Source organism: Pseudocercospora fijiensis (assembly GCF_000340215.1).
Source record: "Pseudocercospora fijiensis CIRAD86 unplaced genomic scaffold MYCFIscaffold_5, whole genome shotgun sequence".
NCBI classification, from domain to species: Eukaryota; Fungi; Ascomycota; class Dothideomycetes; order Mycosphaerellales; family Mycosphaerellaceae; genus Pseudocercospora; species Pseudocercospora fijiensis.
The window spans coordinates 2,663,128-2,677,500 of record NW_006921536.1 but is presented as its reverse complement, the minus strand read 5'-3'; the positions used below and the strand labels follow the sequence as shown (position 1 = coordinate 2,677,500).

The 14,373-nt window shown below is 43.9% G+C and overlaps 2 protein-coding genes across 2 annotated transcripts; both read left to right on the top strand.

Annotated features, from left to right (window-relative positions):
- The first annotated feature begins 11,257 nt into the window (after positions 1 to 11,257).
- On the top strand, positions 11,258 to 13,172 carry MYCFIDRAFT_86672 (uncharacterized protein). Its single transcript, XM_007929333.1, has one exon. The coding sequence runs from the start codon at positions 11,351 to 11,353 to the stop codon at positions 13,010 to 13,012; it is 1,662 nt and encodes a 553-aa protein (XP_007927524.1). The 5' UTR covers positions 11,258 to 11,350; the 3' UTR covers positions 13,013 to 13,172.
- Positions 13,173 to 13,724: 552 nt separating this feature from the next.
- On the top strand, positions 13,725 to 14,195 carry MYCFIDRAFT_29645 (uncharacterized protein; the record flags this gene model as incomplete). The annotated part of the gene is made up of 1 exon (XM_007928738.1): positions 13,725 to 14,195. One exon carries the CDS (start codon positions 13,725 to 13,727, stop codon positions 14,193 to 14,195), a length of 471 nt encoding a protein of 156 aa, XP_007926929.1.
- Between the last annotated feature and the right edge of the window lie 178 nt (positions 14,196 to 14,373).

The following is a 14,373-nucleotide window of genomic DNA, read 5'->3' as shown; positions in this document are numbered from 1 at the left end:
ACGACCTCGACTATATATTCGATAGTTAGCCTAATAGTAAGGGGCGTAAAGCGGAGCAGATCCTTAACCCTCTAAAGGAGTACGAGGTCTCTATTTAGATGCTATATCTGCTATATAGCAATCTAAAGACTAAGAGCAACCGTATATTAATTAACCTAGGCTACTCTCGCGTTATCGACGGCACTAAGATTAAGGGTTACGACAACTTAACCGTCGCTAAGGTTACTAAGGCGTACCGCAATCTAACCGCCCTTCTAGGTTCGAATACCTTCGTACCGTTCCCCTTCCCTACCGCTATCTTAGTCGAAGGCCTTAGTTACATCTCCGACGCCCTAGTTAGTAGGATTCCTTAGTTAAGTTACGTTATTTAGAACGAAGTTAAACAGATCCTCTAGCTTAATAACGAGGGACTTAAGAAATATCTATACGATTAGGAGAAAGCTGCGACGGAAAAGGCTACTAACCTCCTCGTTAATTAAGCTTTCTACGAGGGATAGTACTTCGGTACTAATAGCTTCAACGTATACGGAGGAGATTTCGAGAACCGACTAGTAGATAAGGTTATTGCTAGTAAGGATTACGGCGCGTTAAAGCAATAGTAAGTCTATATAGTATTGCTTAGGAAGTTGTTTTTATATAATTATAGTATCTAGGATTAATGCTACCCCGGGGGTGTTATTGCGGAGTTCTAAGAATAGCCTTAGCTAAGAGCGCTAAGGATGTATATATGTTTATTTTAAGCGCGCATAATGTAAAACGTGTCTAGTTAGACACGAAGAAAGGGAGGGATATTAGCTAGTAACCGGCCCTACACCTGTAGGCTAGTTTTAAGCCTATATAAGAGGCCTCCTTCTATAGAGTAGACAAATTATTAACCTCGTACAGCACATTGTTCATGTCATACTTCTATAATGCCTATATTGCAGGGCTCTGGTTATTAGCCTAAGCGGCAGTCTCGTTATCCTGTCTTGCTAAACATAGCTGCCTATATTGCTATAGGTCATATTACCCTCGGTAGCCTATACTATTGCTACAAGTAGTAGTAGTAGTATTAGTTTCCGTCCTTTAGTAGAAACAAGATTAGCCGCCTATATAAAACTAGGCCGCCGAGTGTATATAAGTACCTCGCTAATCTACCGCCGCTACTACTACCTCTAGTAGCTTAACTAGCCGACGGTAACCTTCTACGCTATAGTAGGGATTTTAGAGCGGGTTTCGATATAGGTAAAGAGGCGCTCGATAGCGGTATTTCGTTTAGATATAGTCGTACGGTCGTACTAGAGTATAAGACTAATAAGATTAAGGTTGTTAATATAATAGATATAGATTAAATAATAATAGAAGATAGTAGAACTGTTAAAAACGGGTATACCCGTACTAGCGCGTAGTATACTACGGATAATGCTTTGCGACCTTAAATATAATAATAATATTACTATTTTTCTAACCTATTACTAGCCCTATAATCTTTAGTATACGGTGCGTTAAATAATCTAAAAAAGAACGAAAACGACCTATACGTTATCGCGTAGTAAATCGTAGAAGATTGAAGCCCGCTTACTAAGCGAGTAAAGGTCGGCTTTCCGCCTTACTTCGAGCTATATACTACGACATATACTATATTGTTACGCCGCCCTCTTAGCGATCGAAAGCGCGTTCTACGACCGAGTTTAAACCCCGCGATTTGTATAGAAAATAACGGTCTTAGTACTCTTATACTAAACGAGACTACGATTTCGAAGAGGTAGCTATAAAAGAAGGATACTAACTAAGTAATTATAATATACGATAACAAGATAGACTATAGTTGCTTTACCCTAATACTAATACCGACCTAATATATTAAATTATCTATAAGAATATCTTATCGTTAAGGGCATTAAGGTCTATAAAGCCGTCGCTATCGTCGTCGTTATCTATCGAGTCCGTTTAACTACCTATAACAATATTATTAGAAGGAAGCTCTATTTAAGACAATAGTAACGGCCTTAATAGTAACGAAGCAGTTATCGTCGCCTATAGGGCTTAAATACTAGATTAGATAGCATTAAGTTAACGTACTATCTTTAATTTAACCTCTTTTACCGCTGCGCCTATTGCGGCGCTTAAGTCGCCTTGTTAGAGCCAAAAAGGCTATACGTGATTAGCATGTAATTAGGCCGAGTAAAGCTAGGGTCTTAGTGCCTTAGGCAGGGCTTGGCGCTTAGCGTTGGGCTAACTCTCCTGCCTTCCTCCCTCTCCTCCTAGATCCTTATCGAATACTACTCGTACCTACTACTACCCTATCTACCTGCTAATATACCCTTCTTATACAGTATTCGATCTACCCTTTAAGGGCAGTAGCTAGATAGTCCTTATTTCAAGCTTTTAGCGGTATAGCTATAATAACTAATCTAACTATATTGCGCCCGAAGAACGGGACCTACACGTACTATTCTATCGAAACAACCGTACTAATCATCAAGCAAGGCCTTCTATACGGCCTATTATACCGAGTTAATCGTACTAAGCCGATATCTACTAATTCCGCTATATCCGTATCTTAGGGGCCTATAATACATTATTAGTGTTACCCCTTACAATAGCGGGCTTATTACGAAGCAACAACAACCGTGCTGCCGCTAGCAGCGCTAGCAATAACAACGCTAGTAGCACAGTTCCCGCTAAAGTGCCTACTAAAGTGCCTCCTACTAAAGGGCCTACCGGAGAGCCTATTAAAGAAGAACCTGTAATTCTAGGTAACGACCTAGAATTGCCTATCGACGATATTCTTAACAATATTATCAACCGTCGATATAGCTAACTAGCCTTTAGGCCCTAGCTAGTAGCGAGACTTCAAGAAGCTACCTAAAACAGGCTTACTGCCCTACGTTAAGAATAATAGCTAAAGGATAATCTCCTCGAGATTCGCCGCCTTTAGGAGGCCCTAACAACCAACACTAAGCCGACAGTAGGGCCTTCCTCGCTATCAGTTCTAGTCTAAAAGAAGGATGCTAAACTCAAGGACTGCACCGTGTTTAATAGCTCTAGCCGAAAGTAGTATAACGACTATATCCGTAACTGTAAGCTCAACTAGCGCAACGTACTAAGAGCGCTACTAGACGACTATTCCTTGGTCGTATACGCTATACAGTACATTAATAGCGACCTAAAGCGTATATAGGATAACCATTTTAATTCCCTTTACGACTAGACCGCTATTTAGTAGCAAGACTACAAGACTATTATGCTAGATACCCTTAGAAACCCTATACTAAGGCAACAACACGCTTAGGACTAATACCTTCGAGCTAAACAAAAGACTAATTAATCGGCTCGCTTATTTAAGGCCTATTTAAAGACCCTCGAGGACGATTTGCTAGCTAAGACCGACTCTATCTGGATTTCCGAAATACGCCCTAAATTACGATAGGAATTGGTCCTTGAATTGGACCGCCGCCGTGTGTTTGAATAGACTAATCTTATACGTATTTAATTTATAGTTGAAGTCGAGACTATAGAGCGTACAGTATAGCTCTAATAACGGTTAGAATCTAAGATACGCCTAGCTACCTATCGTAGCCGCGGAGGAAACTAAGGTTCCTACTAGAACAATAGTGCTAACAATAGGAACAGTAGCAACGACCGTAGGAGAAGCCGTAGCCGACGGCTATATAGAGGAGGCTGTAATAGGGGCCGTAGAAGGGGCTCGTATCCCTATAATGCTAACCGCTCGACTAATAATAGTAGTAATAACAGCTACGGTAGTCTACTAACCGGGTTGAAGTGCTTTAATTGTAATAGTACTAGCTATCTACTAGGCTAATGCGACAAACCTAAGGACTAGGCCCGAATCGACCGTGCTACCGCTAAGCACCGAAAGCACCTCTTAGTAGCTAACGCTACCCCTATAAGCCAACCTCCGAAAAAAGAGTAAGCGCCGCACTAACTGTTAGCCTCGTGCGGCGTAAGACTATCGACATTGTGCTAGCTATTACTCGTACCTGTCTTATATCCGGGCCCGACACTAACTATAAGACTAAGGTTATACTAGATCTAGGAAATTCAGTTAGCGCCCTTATTAGCTATCGCCTAGCTAAGCAATTAGACCTTCGACAACTGCCTAGGACTAACCTGCCAACCCTTGCTTAGTTTAATAACGCTCGGCACTTGACCTATAGGGCCTACTATATCTATATAGCCCTAAAGGACGACCTCGGCAATGAGCGCCTACTGAACTTTACTGCCTACGCAGTAGATATAGACAGCCTCCTATCTAACATTGTTATTAGTAACCCTATTCTCAAGTACTATGCTATAGTTATAGACTTAGGCAGTTAATAATAGCGATTTAGAATCGCTAGGAAAGAGGACATTAAACACATTAATATTAGCGAGTACCCTAATAATATTAGGGTCCTATTTATTAGCAACCTAACCCTAGCTAATCCGACGGCCGACCTGCTCGGTAGCAATAACGATAAACTAGTGCCCCCTAATAGTATAGATCCTAAACAACTTAGGCGCACACTAGAACCTATTCGAGAGACCTACATTAATGTGTTTAAACACTACCTAGTATCGACATTGCCTATGTTTAAAGAGACGGATTATAAGATTAATATTATAGAGGGTAAGGAGGTTCCTTTTAGACTACTCTACAACCTTAGTGAGCGCGAGCTTACTATATTGCGCAAGTACCTAGAAGAAAACCTAGCTAACAGTCGTATTCGGTACAGTAACAGCCCTGCTAGTGCACCTATCCTGTTCGTACCAAAGAAGGATAGTAGCCTGCGCCTATATATCGACTATCGTAGGCTTAATGCTGTTACTATTAAAGACCGCTATCTACTTCCGCTCACGAATAAGACCCTCGACCGCCTTTCTAGTACCTACTACTATACTATACTAGACATTAAGGATATATACTATCGCATTCGTATTCGCAAGGGCGATAAATGGAAGACAGCCTTTCGTACTCGCTATAGCTATTTTGAGTACTTGGTTATGCTATTTAGGCTAGCTAATGCCCCCGCTACATTCTAGTCCTATATTAATCGGGCCCTATTAGGCCTATTAGATTACCTCTGTATAGTTTACCTAGATGACATCCTAGTTTATATACACTCTCCTAACATTGCGGAACACTAGGCTGCAGTCCGCAAGGTACTCGATCGCCTAAGGGCCTATAGCTTGTATTGCAAGCCTTCTAAATGCACCTTTACTGCTAAAGAGGTATCCTTCCTTAGCTTCCTCGTATTAACCGAGGGTGTTAAGGCTAATCCTAATCGGATTAAGACTATTACTAAGTAGCTAACGCCTACTAGTATTAAGGAGCTTCAATTATTCCTAGGTTTTGCTAACTTCTATCGTCGCTTTATTAAGGGCTATTTACGACACGTAATGCCCCTGACTGAGCTTACCAAAACTAAGGCTAACCCGACTAGAGAGTTCAAATGGACTAACAGAGCACAAGCCGCTTTTAACGGTCTAAAGCAGCGCTTTACTAAAGTCCCCTTGTTATACTATTTCGTGCTAAACAAGTAGATCCGAATTGAGACTAACGCTTTATAGTTCGCTATATCGGCTATTATGTCCTAGCAATCGGATGATAACTATTACTAGCACCCGATTGCCTTCTTCTCGAGGAAGATAATCGATGCTAAGCGTCGCTACGAGACCTACGAGCAAGAGCTCTTAGCTATTGTCGAGGCCTTTAAGCACTAGAGGCATTACCTCGATAGGGCCTAACATACGATACAGGTCTATACAGACTATAACAACCTCCGTAGTATTACCAAGGTTACTAGAGTTATAGGTCGACAGGCTAGATAGGCCGTCTACCTCGCTAGGTTTAATTTTGATATGTTATATCGGCTAGGCGTAAGCAACCCTACTAATAGCCTATCGAGGCGACCTAATTACGACAGCGGGACTTAGCAATCTATTAATTCATTGTTTCCAACCCTACAGTATAAGATTGCTATAGCCCGTATTATTAATAAGCACGCGCAGGATAAGCGGCTTACCGGACTCCGCGACGGCTTGAAGTATGTTAATGCTCTTACTATATTAATAGTACGTATTAAGGCAAGAGCTAAGGACACAGACAGGAGAAGTTATAATAACTCCCTAGTCGATATCGCTATATATAGTAATAGCGATTAAAGCACTAATGCAGTTGATCCGGCTACTAGTACTATTAGATGCATATAATGCGTACCTCGTTTAATAGCGAGGGTGCTATTAAATAACCTTACAAATAGGGATAGTCAATCGTTTATAGATAAGCTGTTACGGGCTTAGCAGAGGGACGCCTTTGCTGCTAAACGTATAGATAAGCTTGTAAGTAGGCGAAAGACTCGATCTAGTAAGAGTAATTAGTCGATCGACGATAAAGGTTACTTAAGGTTCAAGGGTAGATACTATGTCCCCGCTAAACAATCGATTAGACAAGAACTTCTTAAGCGACACTATAATAGTGAGCTTGCCGGTTACTATAGTATAGAGAGGTCGTACGAGCTACTATCGCGTATATACTACTAGCTAAATAGTAAGCGGGACATAAAGGACTACGTAAACACGTGTGCCGTATGTTAACGAGTTAAAGCACCTAAGTACTTGCTATTTGGCGAGTTGTCTTTACTCCCTGTTCTAAAGAAGCCTTTTGTAGAGCTTATAATAGACTTTATTATAGGTCTTCCCCCTACTAAGCGAAGAGGAAGCAAAGACGTCTTTAACGCTATACTAGTTATTATAGACCGATTTACTAAGGGTGCTCGCTACATTCCTACTCGTAAGGATTAGACTGCTATTAATATAGTAGAGGCGCTATAGACTAACATCTTCTATACCTATTAGGGAACACCTAAGGGGATAGTCTCCGATAGGGGCTCGATATTTATATCGCACTATTAGAGCGAAATATACCTATAGCTAAGACTAAAGCATCGGCTATTAACAGCCTTCTATCTACAGACTGACGGTTAAATAGAGAGACAGAATGCTACCCTGTAGTAGTACCTGCGTAGTTATATTAACGAGAATCCTAAGGATTGGGTTAATCTCCTATAGCCTACAGAATTCGTATATAATAATAGTGTATACTCATTAACTAAGGTTTCACTATACATAGCTATAATGGGTCAAAACGCCGCGTTGCTATAAGATCTATTTACCTCGCTCGAGGCCGAGCGTAAGGAAAGGGAAGCGCGTTAAGTACTAGAGACACTAGCGGCAATAGAACGTGTCTAGAAGATGCGAGAAATCCATGCTAAGATAGCTGAGAAGTTAACAAAGGCTTAAGAATACTAAAAGGCCTACTACGATAAGCGTTATACACTAATAACCTTCAAACAAGGCGACATGGTTATGCTTAGCACTAAGAACCTCCGTATCCGCAAACACCTATCGCCTAATAGTAAAACAAGGCCCAAGCTCGCACTAAGATACATTAGCCTATTTCGCATCCGAGAACCGAAGGGCAATAGCTAGGCCTACTAGTTATAGCTTCCACCTTATTATACTATCTATAATACCTTCTATATCTCCCTCCTCAAACTATACTACTAGCGCGAAGGCGATAAAGCACCTGCTAAATCCGAGGACATACTAGCTAATAGCGAAGAGCTGTAGTCTATAGAACGTATCCTAAAGCATCGGACTAGGCAGGGCAAGAAGGAGTACCTATTGAGATAGCAAGGCTATTCACCTAAATAGGACTTATAGGAGGCTAAAGACTCGTTTAAAGATATAACTAAGTTGTTGAATGAGTATTGGACTAGCGTAAAGAATACAAAGAAGGCTAAGAGCTTATAATGCCTATAATGTTACTACTAAGCCTAGGAACAATGCTATCCCCGGGGTACTATTAGCTAACTAATTAGAGGCAAGCAATTGTTAGCAATAAAGGACAATAAGACTACACTACTAGGGTGAACGCGTACTAAGTGTTAATAAGCGCGCTATAACGCGTCAACTATTCGCTGCTCTTCTAGGAAACTACCTCTCTACTAACGCGCCCTATAGGTCCCCCTCTTATTCCTTTATTCTGTCGAGGCTTTAAGGCCTAGGCGATCTACGAGGACGGCGCGCGCGTAAATGGCGATAGTAATAATAACGACGGCGCGGCCGGCGCGGCTATATTAGTAATAGTGTTGCGGAGTATACTACTATTTAAGAAAGGAAGGACACCGCTATATTAGTAACGGTGTTACCGAGTTGTTATTAGTTAAAGAAGGTAAAGTTGGCGCTAAGACGACTAGCGCTGCTATTGTTAACATTACTTACTATTGTCGCTGCGCCTATAGATACAACCTTACCTACACTACGAGCCTAAGGCACCTTTAATCAAAACTTTGATTAAAGCTTTAAGCCTATTAAAGGTTTGATCAAAACCTTAAGGCTAAGTCAAAACTTTGACTAAGTTAAAAGATTGAGCGACTAATAGACTAACTAAGGGCAAAACTATAGAGCTAAGCTAGCCGGGGTCGATCTTGCGGACAATAGGTTACTCCTCGATCTATCTAACCCTTCAAGCGAGGCGAACCTCTACTACTGCACTTATAATAGCCTTTACCTATAGAAACTAGACGAGCTGTGTTTTTTAAAAAGATAAGATAAGATTGACACTTGAAGGCTGCTAAACCTAGCTAATTGGGGCTAGCGAAACTACGAACAATAAGAACAATCCTCGGAACGGACAAACCCTCGGAGCGGACATTTCTAGGTCTTTTAGAGTAGACGCAGAGAACTCGGTACGACATTACTTAGAGCGGAGGCAGGGCTGCAATACCTCGTACGTCTACCTGTTATAGTAGGGAAGACGCGCTCGTATTGTAATTAGTCGAAGGCCCTCAATTCTTATAGATATATATTACTTTATAGTTTATTATATATAGAGATAGCGCAGTTAGAGTTGTATATTGTGTTGTTTAGAGGTAAGGTTTGATATAGTTACATAATTAGGTAGTTAAGTGTTTAATTCAGTGCAGGCTAAGTAGCTTATTAGACTTGCTAAGTTAGCGGCAATAGAGGTCGTAGAACGTAGACAGGCTACGAGGGCGCGGCCTTTAGAAGGGAAGCGTGTATTAGAGCTAAAAAGGCTATACGTGATTGGCATATAATTAGGCCGAGTAAAGCTAGGGTCTTAGTGCCTCAGGCAGGGCTTGGCGCTTAGCGTTAGGCTAACTCTCCTACCTTCCTCCCTCTCCTCCTAGATCCTTATCGAATACTACTCGTACCTACTACTACCCTATCTACCTGCTAACATACCCTTCTTACACGCCTCTAGCGCTTACAAATCTAGTAGGACTTAGTATATTCGGCGCCTCGCTAGTAGCGCTAATAATAGAGACACTTAAAGACTCGAATAGCGACCTAATCCTATGTCTTAAGCTACGGCCTTTAGCTAGTATCCTTAGTATATTAAATATAGGCGATAGTACCTCTTTAAGTATAGCTCCTTAAGCCTACGACTCTCTCTAAAGCTGTTTAGACTCGAAGTCTAAGCGACGACGCTTAGTAAGCTAAGCAGTATTGCTATCGGCTATACTTAGCGTAGATAAGTTAATAACTTCTACTCTCTAGATAGGCGTTATTAGAGCTACTACTAGAGCCGCCGCTAGAGCCGCCGCTAGAGCCGCCGCTAGAGTCTAGTTATTACGCTAAGACAGCGTCGATAGCATAGCGTTACGTATGTTCTTAGTAGGGTAGTTAAATGCCCTTAATTCCTTAGTATTTAATACCTTCTTACGCTATACCTTATCTAGTCGAAACAGTGTCTCTATAGCCTAGTTAAGAAGCTAGTCTTAAAGAGTCTCTATAATAACTATACCGGAAGCCGCTTCTAACGGTCTTCTAGTAACAACTCGGCGCTTAATTATAGCCCGATAAGCCCTTACTAGATTACCGAGTATTAGCTTACCTATCGGCTAACTAGTAAGAATAATAGCCTTAAAGCTATTATTCTACTTACGCACCTTGCTAGTTACTCGTTTATAGGCTATTATAGCACTAACCTTAGCAAGGGTAAGCTCGCCGTCCGAAGAGATATAGCTATTACTATTAACTCGGATATTGCTATACTCCTTAGTAATAGAAGCGGCAATAATCTCGTCTTAAGAAGGTCTAGAGTTAACTAAGGTTTAGCTATTAGTTTAACTATTAGATAGAGCGCTAATTAGTATAGCAACTAGCGCTAGAATTGGCGTAGAAACAGACGCTGTAACTAGCGTAGAAACTAGCTAGATTAGCGTTAAAATAGGCCCTTAAGATAGCGTAGAAACAGACTTAATTAGTATAGAAACAGGCCTATTAACTAGACTAGCTACTAAGTAATAGGTTAGACTATATAGTACTAGTTAACTATAATAGTTACGGAAGGTAGTGAGTAGTATATATAGACCTAAGCGAGGGTATAGATCGCTCCGCGAGAAGTCGAAACCTAGATTAAGAAAGGCGGTAATACTAGGTAGGGTATATATTAGGGTTACTAGAGCCGCTATAATGCTTAGAAGGGCTAGTTTGCTAACAAACACGGTAGTCTAGGCATCTATAGTGCTCTTAGAAGCCTAATATATGCCTCTCTCGGGGTACGGACTAGTTCTAATTATAATCGCTCTCTACCGAGGTCTCTATAGCTATTCCTATAACGGCTCTTAGAGTAACTACATATAGGCCACTAGACCTATATAACCCTTAGCAGCCGCCTAGCGACCTTTACCTACCTCTTGCTAGACTTACCGTCTTTATATATATATATATATATATAAGGAGTATATAGTAGCTAGTAGGTAATAGCTACTATACTAGAAAACTAAATTTAATAGAAGGCAGAGACAGGGTTTAAGCTATTTAGCTAAGGATTTAGTACACTCCTTTACTTAACTACTAACGGCCTAGCGTAGGGTCTAATTAGCGTATTTTCCTTTATATAAGGGTATACGGTTAACTATACGAGCTCGTATAGTTACCCGTACTTTTATTTACTTAATCCTTTACGCACAGATAACTATACGGAGCTTATTCACATGTTGAGGCGCTAAGGGGTGCCACTGCCGCGTGCACGGAGCGCAACTGCCCTTCTAAACCTACTGCGCAAGGTGCCTATTGTGCTATACAGCAACCCAGGAACGTTCAAGCTAAAAATGGTTCACTTATCCCAGACCGTTGCGCGGCTGCATGTCTCGGCAGAGCCCGCGAGTCAACCAACTTCAAACTGAACTGCTCCCTCACTTACGCGTTAGTTATTACGCCTTACGCAACCCTGGTATTCATTGTTTGTTGTCCCTTTCACGTCGCTCCTGACATCATTCCATACCATCACTTCAGTCGCATTACTAGCTTGCTATCCTAACGCGCCTATGTGTTAATGTCTAGTGAACGGAGCCGCGCCGGGCCAAGTTCTATTGATGCACGGAATGGGGTCGTAACCAGTCCAGCAGAGTACGCTGCCTCACCCACGAGTCCAGCGCTCTCTGCTGCCTCATCTGGACGAATAAACTTCCAGAGCCATGGCAAATCGCTATCGATGGCTTCGACATCTTCACATCCTGCCAGATCGAACCGCTTCTCTGTGCAGTTCCCCATCGCTTCGGGATCAAACACACCCGCACGAACCGCGTCTCCGGTAAGGGAACTCGCAGCGGAAGTGCCTGTAGCCGAAGCACTGGCTCTGCTTCAGAATGGAGCGCCTGACACTAATTCCTTTCTGGGCCTCATCGCGAGCCAGGAGCGAAGAGTGCTGGAGCTCAAGGAGGAGTTGCTTCGAGCGGAGGCAGATCTGGACAAGCTGAAGCGTCAGTGGGCTCGGCATGAAGTGCAGAAGCAGCGTGAGCATGTCAAGCGCTTGACGAAGCTGCAGCCGCTACAAACTGCACTACCTGTCAATGACTCGGAGGAGGATGTGGACGGCTCAAGCGCGTGGATGCAGCAAGAGATGGAGAGGAGGAAAGCTTTGCTCTCGAGGAGTAACACTACTGGCGGACGAACGGTCCTGCCTGGTCAGAGACATGCACGAGCTTTGTCATTATTGTCGCTTGCAAGAGACAATAATGGCAGGGATCTTACTGCTCCTGCACCGCAAAGGCCACCTCCGCCTAGGAAGGATAGTCTGAAGAACCGACCGAGCGTTGAGGGTGCAGCGTCTGACCCGCCTCCTTTGATCGAGCCCATTACGGAAACAGCAGGTCTTACCAGTGAGGTCAACAAGAGCGTAATTGCAAATATCGACCTTACGCAGAGAGCGACCATCGACCAAGAAGCGCTGCTGAAAACTGGAAAGAAGATGGCTACAGACTTTAAGGACGGACTGTGGACGTTTTGGGAGGATCTGCGACAAGCTACAGTTGGTGATGATTCAGTTCCTATACCGCCTCCCAGGCGCAAGAGCTCGACACAGACGCCTCGAACTGCTCGCAAACAGGGCAGTCGCAATAGTCTGCGTCCTTCCTCTCGAGGCTCTTCGACTGTGAGTAAGAGCTCAGACCAAACAGTCAAGCAGCCTTCCCCGAACAGGAACCGGAAGCAATCTACGCCTTCAGCGTTACCTGATCTCGCCGATCCCTCATTCTGGGCCGAACATGGTGTGACTGTTCCAACTCAGACCTCTCAAGCTGTCACCAAGAAAGCGACCACTTCAAAGCACGCCAAGTCGCCATCAATCGCGAAGCGCATGTCTGTCGTCAGTAATGATCCTTGGGACACCTGGGACGACAGTCCAGAGCAGAGCCGAAGCGAGAGCAGCGTGACTAGCGATGCAGGTACTTTACCGAGTACTGTTAGCGGCAGTCCGAGGACGAGTATCAGTGTCACTGGTTCGAGTTCTGCAGAGAAGGAGAAGCGAGATCCCATTCCTTGGCCAGTGTTGAGGAAGTCCGGCTTGGGGAGTCTGAGAAGAACGGCCAGCAATCTGATGCAAGAATGGGAAAACTCTCTCAAACCGACGCCGAGTCCTAATGATAAGAGGAACAGCCAGGCGGACTATTTGGGCGTTTCTGCTGAAGCTGAGGCTTATGGAGCTGGAAGAATGTAGATGGCTGGGATACTGGGCTTTGATTTCTGGCGTGTAGATATTGGATATGGGACTCATGTGGAATGAATGTATTTGATCTTGGGCCGTGATTCTAGCTTTCAATATAGTTATGGGCAGGCGATTGAGACGTGAGGGCCATGAATGAGGACCATTTAGATTGTCTTCGCTGTGCTCGTTGCGATGGAAATGAAACCCTACGTGGTATGGAGATAGCGTCCACAAATGAATGAGTGTTGGGACGGCATTTGCTCTGTCACAAATCCCAGCTCACTCGGAAACTCGAAACATGTTCGGTCTCTTCCGGGACTCCACGACCAGCGCTCATTCTCAAACCGCACCCGCCAATCGATCCACCTAGATCCGAGCACAGTTGCATCAAATCGGTAGCATGTCAGGGCAACGTTGTCGTGAAGTTTACCCTAAGGATTTCCGGAGGTAGGTACGGAGTTTGCGGGCTCTTCTCCATCTGGACTTTCAAACATCGACGTCGATCGCAGCACTCACAAAACTTCACCTCTGACTACCTCGCCATCCTCGACAAACACACTCATCATGGGCTCACCATTCGGTCCACCAGGCGCAGGTGCCGGTAACATGGATCCAGAAATGATGCAGCAACAACAAATGATCAAACTGGTATGCGCGCACCTCCCCAATACTGAAGCCACCAGACCTAGCCCGTCCATACTAACCACCGCTTCTTAACCTCTAGATGCAATCAGCAATGGAATCCTGCCCCGCGAAAACCGTTCTATCAGGCGGCATGGGTTTCGGCTTCGGCGGTCTCTTCGGCCTCTTCATGGCCTCGATGCGCTACGACACGCCCCTCTCCGCAGGCCAACCCGGCGGCGTAGGCACAGGCGCCATCCCCTCAATCCCCATGCGCGAACAACTCAAGATCGGCTTCAAAGATATGGGAAAGAGTTCATGGTCTTCGGCCAAGAATTTCGGATACATTGGAGCGATCTTCGCGGGCACGGAGTGTTGTATTGAGGGTTTTCGGGCGAAGAATGATATGGGGAATGGTGTTGCGGCGGGATGCTTGACGGGGGCGTTTCTGGCGAAGAATGCTGGTCCTCAGGCTATGGCGGTCGGGTGTGCGGGTTTTGCGGCTTTCAGTGCGGCGATTGATGCGTATATGAGGATGGAGAGTAATGATGTTGCGGCGGATCCGATTATATGAGGAGATGAAGGATTTGAGATCATTCTGAGGATATGATGGTTTCGCTGTGCAAGATCATTGGGCACAACGTGTGACGGACGAGTTTGTGGAAAATGGGCATCACAGATTGCTGCCACAGATCGAGGATTGGTCGCCATGCTGCAATACATCTCCGGACGATGAGATCAGGCGCAGCACT